Raw genomic sequence first — 10207 nt, 5'->3', positions numbered from 1 at the left:
AAGTCCTGTAACGTAAAGACTGCGCTGTACTCATGATTAAGTGGATTTTTGTATGATTTGTTAGTTCGTTTATTTTTAAGGGATGAGAGTGACTTATACTTGTTTGCTGTCGGGGCAAAGCCAGCAGAAAAGGGAGAGGCTGAAGGCTTCAGGGGAGGTCGGAATCATGGGTTGAGTAAGATCCTTTAGAGAGAAGGGTATTTGGAATCTTTGCAGGGAGGAGCTGCAGGAGGAGGGAAGTAAAGATTGTTAGGGATGTGAATACATTTATGTGGCAGAGAGGAGACTGAGAGCAGGTGTGTCTGGGGTTTTTCTTTTTGAAATGAGAAGTATGGTCATCAGGTAAGAGTGGAAATTGGCATGGTTTGTCAGAGGGACTGTGAGAAAGGTGGTGAATGATAACATGAGCTCTATGGGAGTGGACTGGTGAAAGCTGCAGAAAATGGTGGTATCGCCTTGACATATAGAGTATGACCACGGAGCTTGCACTTGACAATGGCAAGATGAGTGGTCCTCAAGGGAGAGCTTGATTTTAGTTAAGACCAGAAAGAAGAAAAGGTTGACTTACAAAGGCAGCTGTTCCAGAGGACAGGGCGGGGTGAGTTTAGACTGAGCCATGTAGGCGATTACCAGGGAGTTGAGGGCGAGGAGCATGCAGAGAGGCCGTTTTGGGAATGCGCAAGTTGAGACGTGGCTGCAAGGGGTTGGCATGCGGCAAGTGAATAAACGAGTGAAGCTGCCTTCATGCCGCTCAGGCTGAGGTTGACCGTTATTAGTGAGAGGCCCGATGACACCTGCATTCGAGCTGGGGTCTCGCTCAAGTTCCTTTTAACATTTAGGTGAAAGTTTTTATGGGGCATCCATTGTTTTCCTTCCTAAGAATGGTATCCCTTTGAAAATTGTTGTGAAGAATGGGTGTGTCAACCTAATAATTTATTGGATTTTTTTGTTTATATTTTAAAGCTATACATTAAATTTTGTCTAATATAGTTTCCACTACTTCAACAGAAAGGCAGGTTCACTCATCTTTGATACTCATAGCAGTATCTTTGATTCGTGCAAGCACTTTTTATTGTTTCTAAGCACTTTTTATTGTTTCTGTACCTGTCTTTCCTAAGGATCGCAACAATGCAAGACAGATACACGAGGGTGCGAGTTTACCTTTTTTTGAAGTCTTTGTTGATGCGCCTCTGCATGTCTGTGAACAGAGGGACGTCAAAGGACTCTATAAAAAAGCACGGGCTGGAGAAATTAAAGGTAAGGAATGTGTTTTTCCCTCAGCTTCTCTTTGCTTAGATACTTCATCTTACCATATCTGAGACTGATAATATTTTCTAAGAGATTGGGAGTAGTCAAATGACTTGGAGCTTCTTGAGAAGAGAAAGTGGGTCTCATTACACTGGTGTAGCTCTCAGGCCTCGCAGCAGTCCCTGGCACCATGTACTCACAGGAAGTATCACCGCTCAGATTGGAATCCTACTCACAACGGGGAGTTTTGGGGGCTGGTGCAATCCTGCTTGATATAATCAGGTGTGCAGCAGTAGATGGGATATCACTGGCTTTTGCTGCTGCCACTTCAGCTTTTTTTGCTCCAGTGAGAAGGTGGGAAATTTCAAAGCCAAGGGGGAAAATGCCTGAATTATAAGCATCTTGAGAGCGTCTTGTTCTTCTCATTTATATCCTAGTGCTTGGAATGGTCCTTTATTTCATTCTGTGTACAATTGTTGAATTAGATCGAATTAACATAGCACTGATTCCATCAAAATATATGCACCTTGGTTTTTAGATTTTATGGTTTGCTCCCAGAGTTTCAATGATGATGAATATTTGGACATAGAAGGAGACATTTAGAACCTGTCTGCTGTGGCCTTTAATACCAATCATATTATTGGTCTTCTAGACTTCCTTTGACATTTGTCTTGTTCTATTGTTAACAGAAACGGAGGACATGCCAGTGTTTAAAAAAAAAAATCAAAGGTAGATTACATAGTCAACAATGTTTAGGAATCAATGACTGATGCCCATAACTTTTGTTAGCTTTTCCATTAAGGAGTGTAATAGCCTGGGACAATCACAGGAACTCTGTGAATTATAGATTTTGGCGTTCAGCTTCCGGCCCTGAGGAGGATGCTTCTGGCATTCATTGTTTCCAGAAGGAAAAGGTGGAATGGGAAGGAAAATGCTTGTTGCTCTGGGCTCTTGTATTTGGACCTGGGAAGGCTTTAGCGGGTGGGCCACGTTTCACCTGCTGTGGTGAAATTTGGTTCCTTGGGCAAGGCTGATATCCATCAGTTTCACCCATGAAGCTGGTACTTTCTTGGCTCAGAAACAACAGGCTGCCTGACCTGAATAATTTATGACAACGGGAGGTAAACCCGTGTAGTCCTTTAGCTTCTCTACCATCTGCTGTCTGTTGACGGGCAGTTTTCACTTCAGTTTTTTGGAATAGAGATTTGGCAAAGAGAAGCAAAATACTGTGTCCAGGACCCTGAATTCTAAATCTTTCACTTATTTAATTGTAGTTGGTTTTGTTGTTTTGGCAAAGTTGGATCGGTGAGGGATGGGGATATGTCTGCCTGGCTGGCGTGAGCTCCTTGTGAGCAGGCACAACACCTTGAACATTTTTGTATCATTGGTGTTTAGCACAGCACATGACCCAACGCATAATACTTGGCACACACAGAGTCAATGCTTGTTGGATGGATTGGAAGGGGGCGTGGGAATTGGATGCTCAGCATAACATTGAGCAGTATGTTCTGTTTGCAAGGTACATGTTTGGTGCTGGGAATGCGAAGATGAATAAGACTTCATCCAGAATACCTTGTGTCATTTACAGCTTGCATTCTGTATGTGCGAGTGTGTTTGTATTAGTTTTGTGTTCCACGCGTTACTTGTTTAATTTCCTGATTGTGTCTTAAATTCCTCTGAGTAGGCATTGATAAAATATTCCTCAGGTTAAACTATATGTGTGTGCATATGTACACATTTATTTTGGGTTCACCATAGTGCTGGAGTTCCTGACTGTAGGGTTGTTTGTCTTTAAAAATTATTTACGCGTCTAAAAAATTATTTAGATAGCACTAAAAAGCTCTTTATCAATGCTGTTTCTAAGCCATGATGGAAATTATTGGAGGACAAATGAGATTATCTACAGTCAGCAGATATCAGGCTGTTACAGGCCTTGTACGGCATTTACTAAACTAGAAATGTATCCCCGTGTCAGCCCTTCTATTACCTAGATTATTCATGACTACTTCTCATGTAGTTATTATCTATTAAATATAAATGTTTTTCTTACAGCGTTTGTGAATTATAACCCCTATGGGATAAATAAGCTAGGAAGAGAATTCCTTGACTTTTACAATGTTAAGCAAAGTCTTCTAACACAGGGATTGTCAAGCTTTGCTGCACATTAGCATTACTTGGAAAAACTTAAAAATCTAGTGCCAAGGCTACCCCCAGACCAGTGAAATCAGAATGGCGTGGGCCTGGGACACAGTGATTCTGTGTATAGCTACATTTGAGAATCAGAGCTTAAGAATGAGTGTTTTAACCAGAATTACTTTGCCCCAGCTATTTTGTTGTGACTCACCACTAAATACTGTTGGGAACATTGGTAATGCAGAAATTTCTTTTTGGGTTCAGGACTTCATGGGATACTTAGAAATAGGAAACAGAAAAAAAAAATAAGAGGGCTAAAGACTTGTAGCGTGCATTTTACAACTCTTTTGAGGACTGTACCTCTTAATAGTAATGACCTTAAATTCATACTTATCATCCTAACCCACAGGTGACCTAAGCAGTCCAAGGGAGACAGGCCTGGCATGACTGATGCATGGGATACTGTCTGGAGTGTAAGACAGGAATTGCACATCTTCAGCTCAGCCAGCCCATGCTGGGAAAACAGATCTTCTTTCGTTTCTTGGCAGTTTACATGGTAGTACATACATTGGGTTGTCGGAAAAGTCATGACACATTTTTGCAACAAAAAATAGAAAAAATACGTCATGACTTTTCTGACAACCTAATACAATAGGGAAAATCAAAGTACTCAGTGGTTAATATCTACACTGATTATATTTGATTGCTAATAGTAAATGTGTCTTGTTTGAACACTCACTCTGATGGCAGGAGAAGTCGGTGGAGCTTCATTGCAGCTGTAGATCATCCTTGTGAATATAATGGACAGATGGACTTGGAGTCAGTTTTCGCATTGAGAGGAAAAAACCTTGTCAATTTTAGTTTTATTCCCAGGGCTTAGGTACTACATCTTATAGTCCTGTGGAGAAATGAGATGCTCTGGAACATGGAGTGTTCGTTCCTATGTCTTCACAGGCAGTGTAGGCATTTAAAAGGGAGAAAGAAAGAAAAAAGATGACGGAAGTATAGCTGATCCTCATTCATGGAGGATACCATGTTTGCAAATTGGCTAACAAAAGTTTATGTGTAATGCCCACACGAATCCTTACAATGCTTTGGCAGTCATTTTTGGACATGTGCAGAGTGGTGAAAATTTTAGTCACCCAGAGCACACACTCCTAAGTGAAGTCGAACAAGGTGACACTTGATCTTTGTGTTTCACTGGTCATACTGTAAAGAAGTGTCCTTTTTGGAACTTATTTGATGCCATGGTTTTTGCATTTTTAAAAAAAATTTCTGCTTTTTCTTGATGATTTTGCTGTTTAAAATGGTCCCAGGCATAGTGCGGAGTGGCAGCCCAGTGTTCCGAAGTGCAAGAAGGCTGCCATCTGCCCGATGGAGAAATATGTGTGTTAGATATGCTTCGTTCCTTCAGGCATGAGTTAGAGCGCTGCTGCCCAGGAGCTCACTGTTAAGGAATGAACAGTGTATATTAAATACTGTGCTTTAGACAGACACACACGCAAAATAGTTACATATTAGTCAGTTGGCAAAAGTTTTGTTGCCAGAGGCTGTAGGAACCTAACTCTGTATTTCCCCTAGGAGCAGTGGCATTCAGGATCAACTAATTTAGTGTGTGCAGCAACTTTAAGGAACACACCTACTGCAAATAATGAGAATAGACTGTATTTAAAGAAGAAACAAACGTTTAATTAGAAGCCTTCTCCCAAGAAAGAAGTTTCAATACTCTAAGCCTGTACCTTAGAGGGAGCAGCATAAATATTAACTTCAATGTAGCAGAAACGTGCATTGAAGAAGCAAACCTAATTTATTTTTAACTTTCATTCTCTGTTACTGCATGGTACCTTCTCTAGGTTTCACCGGGATTGATTCTGAATATGAAAAACCCGAGGCCCCGGAATTGGTGCTGAAAACAGACTCCTGTGATGTAAATGATTGTGTGCAGCAGGTTGTGGAACTTCTGCAGGAACGGGTAAGAGAAGATCAAAGAGGGTACTTACAGACGTTTTCTCTTAATACTTTAAGGCTCTTGTGGTCCTCTTGTTTGCATTGTTTCTGATGAGAAGTCTGATGCAGTTCTTTTCTTTGTTCCTTTCTTTGTCATATTTTTTTTTTGGCCCAAATTCAAGATTTTCTTTTAATCTTTGTTTTTTAACAGTTTTATTATAGTATGTTGTGTCTGGGTCTTTCAGTACGTTTGGGTCTTTTTTCTTCCAGTTTAGAGTTTTCTGACCTTCTTTGGGTTAGTGGTTTGTTCTTTTATTTATTAGTTTGTGAAAGCTCTTGGTCATTATGTCTTCAAATATTTATTTTGCCCAATTCTCTCTTCTTCTGGGACTTGTTACACAAATGTTAGAGAGTATAATATTGTCCCGCAGTTTTTAGATGCTCTGTTCTTCGACTCTTTTTGTCTTCATTTTTCAGCTTTGATTAATTTATATTTACTTATTTTCAAATTTACTGATTCTAACACACACTTCAGGAGCGATATACTTCAGCTGTTTCCAACATATTGATTTGCCATAGAAAGAATTCTTTTTTTTTAAAGATTTTATTGGGGAGTTGGGCGAGGGGAACAGCGCTGGGGAATTGGGGGAAGGGGAACAGATAAGTTGCTGTCCTTTTGTTCTTCAGTCTAGTTGTGGAGGACNTCAGCGGCTGCTCAGCTCGGGCTGGACTCGAACTGCTGTTGCTCAGAGCTCAAACTCTTGAGCGAGCTCTTAACCAACTGAGCCACTCGGCCAGCCTAATTGCTTTAGTTATGAATCCAGTAATTACCCAGTCACCCAGGTGGCGAGTATTAGTACATAAATGTGCTCTTGCCTTCTCCTTTCCTTCTCGTTGTTCACTGAATCAACATCACTGATAGAGGAAAGTGAGTTGTAATGATGATATTCATTCAAGCTTAATTATATCATAAATTGGATTCCCAAATACTTTAATCTATGGGAGGTAATGAGCCTGAGCTATAGAGGTAATTTCTAATATTTCATTTACTTTTGTCCCTTCTTTTTCTTCTCTTGTCAGAAGTAACTTGGGCATATAACTTTGTTTTCAAATTGGCATGAGCTTTAGAATAGTGGTAATAAGAAGACAAAGTGAATAGCTACCCAGCCTTGTCTAATACTAAAACTGGTTAAGCCCTTTGAAGTTCATCGGTGATGCCCAGAAAGACTTTGGGCCTAGATAGGTGTTATTAAAAACATAAATGCTTATTATATTTAAATTATAGATGTTTTTCTAGCTTAGAGGTAAATGTTATAGAGAAATATTTTTACTATTATTACTGAGAAGCTGCTATGAATAATGAATGTAATTAAGCCTATATTAAAATTCTTTATTAAGTAGGTGTCCTTCTAACTTTATATATGGAATCTGTGTGGACTGTTTAATTGTAGGCTTATCTGGAGCAGGGAAGACCACAGTGAGCATGGCTTTGGAGGAGTACTTGGTTTGCCATGGGATCCCATGCTATACTTTGGATGGTGACAATATTCGTCAAGGTCTCAATAAAAATCTTGGCTTTAGTCCTGAAGACAGAGAAGAGAATGTGCGACGCATTGCAGAAGTTGCTAAGCTGTTTGCAGATGCTGGCTTAGTATGCATCACGAGTTTTATATCACCTTATACTCAGGTATGCGGCTTTTGTGCTGATGATGTTTATTGAGAATATGGTATCAGGCAAAGCAAATGGTTTAAATGTTAACATGTGCTTTGAGTTTAAATCCAAATTAAAATAATTAACCTATAACGTTTTTGTGCTGCGACTTTCTGAGTAAATTCATTTTGGATAAAACCTGCTATAATCCTCAAAAGTGTCACCAAAGTTGTTAACCTTAAGCCAATGGCCAAATTACTGCAAGCTGACTTTTCAATTCAATAAGTATATAGTAAATACTCAACAGGCATCAGATGCCAGGGAAATCTTATGTTTTTTTCATGTGTGTCCCACCATGGCTTCTTTGCTCAAAATTCTTGGGTCTTATGTCTCATCATATTCTTCCTCTTATTTCAGAGACCATAGCAACACAGATGCACTTTTTTGTATTTCTCTGAAGAAAAATCATTTTATTTCTCACCAAAAGATTTTTGTTTCCCCTATCTGAAAGGCACGCTTCTCCTCCCTGCTACCCGCCTTTCTCAGCATCACTGACTCCTATTCATGCTTTGAGGCGCAGTTCAGTATCTCCTCTCCTAAGCACCTTCCTTTCCCCACCCTCAGGCTTTGTTTGTACCTGTCTTTGGTGTCCTTGTTACTGTACCTTCACATACTGTTTTATTATAAATACCAGTTCATTGGTTGTTGGTGGTAATAGCAGCAGCAGACGTAAAAATAATAGTATTAATAGCAGCTAACATTTATTGAACACTTAACTATGTACTGGTAATTGTTTTAAAGTGTTTTTATGGGTACTAAGTCATTTAGTTCCCATTACCCAATAAAGAAGATAGAGGTGAGGAAACAGGTGTAAGTTACCCAAGGCCACACACTGTACGTGGTAGAGCAAGGATTTGCACCCAGACAGCATCCCTGGAACCCATGCCTTTGCCTGCCAGGCTGCGGCTCCTTGAGGTCTGGGACTGTGTCTCATTTATCTTTGTAATCTTGATGCCAAAGCCATGCTCCTGGAACACAGTAGATATTTAAGGTTTGTTAGGTGATAGCATAGTCCCTTAGGGAGCACAAATATCAAAGAACAAGCAAGTTAGTTTAGTGGTTTAAGGCAGGGGCTTGGGAGTCAGATACAGTGGGCCGAAATCTGAGCTCTGCCAATTACTGCTATGACCTTGGCCAGTTCACTTAACCTTCCTAAGCTCAGATGATGCCTGCCTCAGTGTTGCTCTGAGGATTGGGTAAGTCATGCATTCAAAGCTCACAGCACAGTAGCCTGGAATGTAAAAAGTATTTAGTATGTGTAATAAATAATAGCATAGTTCTAGTACTGTGTCATAAACAAATTTGGATGGTCTCTTAGACTTAAAACAATGAAATCTGAGCTGTAAGAGTTATAGATAAGTATCAGGTTTAGTGTTAGTCCTACGGGTTCACTTAATTGGACCATGGCCAAGAGTCCTAAAAGGCTCAGTGAGGAATAGCTACTTTTTATTTTTCTTAAATGTTGGGATCTGTGTCAATACACCCATTTAAAGTATATCGATAATGAAGAATATAAGCAGATGAGAGGTGTTTAGAGTTCCTGAATTCTTGAATATAAACAAGTTTCTCAGATATAAAATAACAGTGATATTCTTGCGCATTCTGGGGATCTTTGCAACTGTTGGAGGAGGAGAAAGTCAGTAATACCTGATTGGAGAGCTGTCAGCTGAGACCTGGGTATCTGAAAGTATGTGTTGATCTGCTTTTTGACCCCATTTCCATAGTGTGGAACAAAACTTCTGTTGCTCTCATCTCTAAGAGCACTAAGAATAAGGCTCGCACTATGCTGAGGCATGTCAGAATCCACGATACTATTTGGATCGAATCATATAGGATATGTGTATTTTTCTGTGTCATCACTGAACTTGAGCATCTTGGCTCTAAGATAAAACTGTTCCTATCCTTAAGGAGTTGGTAGGTTGTCTGGTGGGAATATACAGATGGGAACAGTTAGAATATCTTGAGGCATGTGATTAGGTAAATGTGTGTAAAGATGTCGTGGAAGATTCACAGAGAAGCTGCCTTGAAATGAGTCAAGAAGGATGAATCAGAGTAAACCAGTTAATAATAGACCAGAGGGAGAAAGCTGTTTCAGACAGAGGAGACAGTACAGTATTTACAGAGGCGTGGAAATGTGAAGGCATTTGGTCTTTGGGGGACTGTAGGTAGTTTGGTAAATCTGCTGTGCAGGTTGAGTGTGAGGGGAGCGATTTGCAGAGGTGTGATGATGAACTCTGCACTGCATAGGATTTCACCCCACAGCTAGTGAACAGTTTGAGATTGTATCAGGGGATGATATTCTTGAGTTTACATCTCAGAGAGATCACCCTTGAAGCCTGGAGTGAGAATGGCATGGAAGAAGAGGGATGGTTAGGAGGCTTTTGGAGTGAATTTGAGCAGCTGCAATGGGAATGGAAAAGATGGGATATACGGAAGGACTGTTGAGCTGATAGCAGCAGCAGGACCTGGTGCCTGATTGATTACTGGTTTTGATGGGGCCAGGGGTGGAGTGGATGAAGGATAGTGTTTTCTGAATAAAGATGGAGTGATTCAGTTAGAAACTACAGGGTGGGAAGGGAGAGGTTGAGTATTTCAATTTAAGTGGGTTAGGTTTGAAGTGCTAATGGAGTATCCAAGTGGAGATGACCACTGGGTCATTGGAAAATTGGTTCCGGAGCTCAGGAAAGTTGAATTGACATACAGATTTAGGAATCATTAACTTTATTAGTTGAAGCCTAGATGAAGTTGAGTATACAGAAGAATGTATGGAATGAGAGGGGAGAGTCACTGATGAAAACTCGGAAACACCTTCATTTAAAAGGATAGCTGGCAGGCCTGCCGAGTGGCTCAATTGGTTAAGAGCGTGAGCTCTGAGCAACAGGATCAACAGTTCGATTCTCACATGCGCCCAAGCTGAGCTGCCACTGAGCTGCCAACAGGTGGCAGGATGGCTCAGCTGGTGAGAGCAAGTGCTCCTAACAACAAGGTTGCCGATTCAACTCCCGCATGGGATGGTGGGCTATGCCCACCGCAACTAAGATTGAACACGGCACCTTGAGCTGCGCAGCTGCAAGCTGCTGACGGGCAGCTGGATGGCAACTGGACTTGGAGCTGAGCTTGCTGCACACTCCACAATTAAGACTAAAGGACAACAACTTGGCTGTCCCC

At 40.8% G+C, this 10207-nt stretch overlaps 1 protein-coding gene across 1 annotated transcript in view; it reads left to right on the top strand.

Annotated features, from left to right (window-relative positions):
• PAPSS1 (3'-phosphoadenosine 5'-phosphosulfate synthase 1) overlaps positions 1-10207 on the top strand; it is a 135970-nt gene that overhangs the window by 20626 nt on the left and 105137 nt on the right. Inside the window, exons 3-4 of the mRNA XM_019635990.1 lie at positions 1084-1257; positions 5235-5353. Coding sequence (XP_019491535.1) covers positions 1084-1257; positions 5235-5353 — 293 coding nt within the window. The remainder of the gene's footprint in view (positions 1-1083; positions 1258-5234; positions 5354-10207) is intronic.

Source organism: Hipposideros armiger, unplaced genomic scaffold (assembly GCF_001890085.2).
Source record: "Hipposideros armiger isolate ML-2016 unplaced genomic scaffold, ASM189008v1 scaffold_26, whole genome shotgun sequence".
Lineage (NCBI taxonomy): Eukaryota > Metazoa > Chordata > Mammalia > Chiroptera > Hipposideridae > Hipposideros > Hipposideros armiger.
Note: the sequence above shows the minus strand (reverse complement) of the source record. Positions and strands in the feature narration are given on the sequence as shown.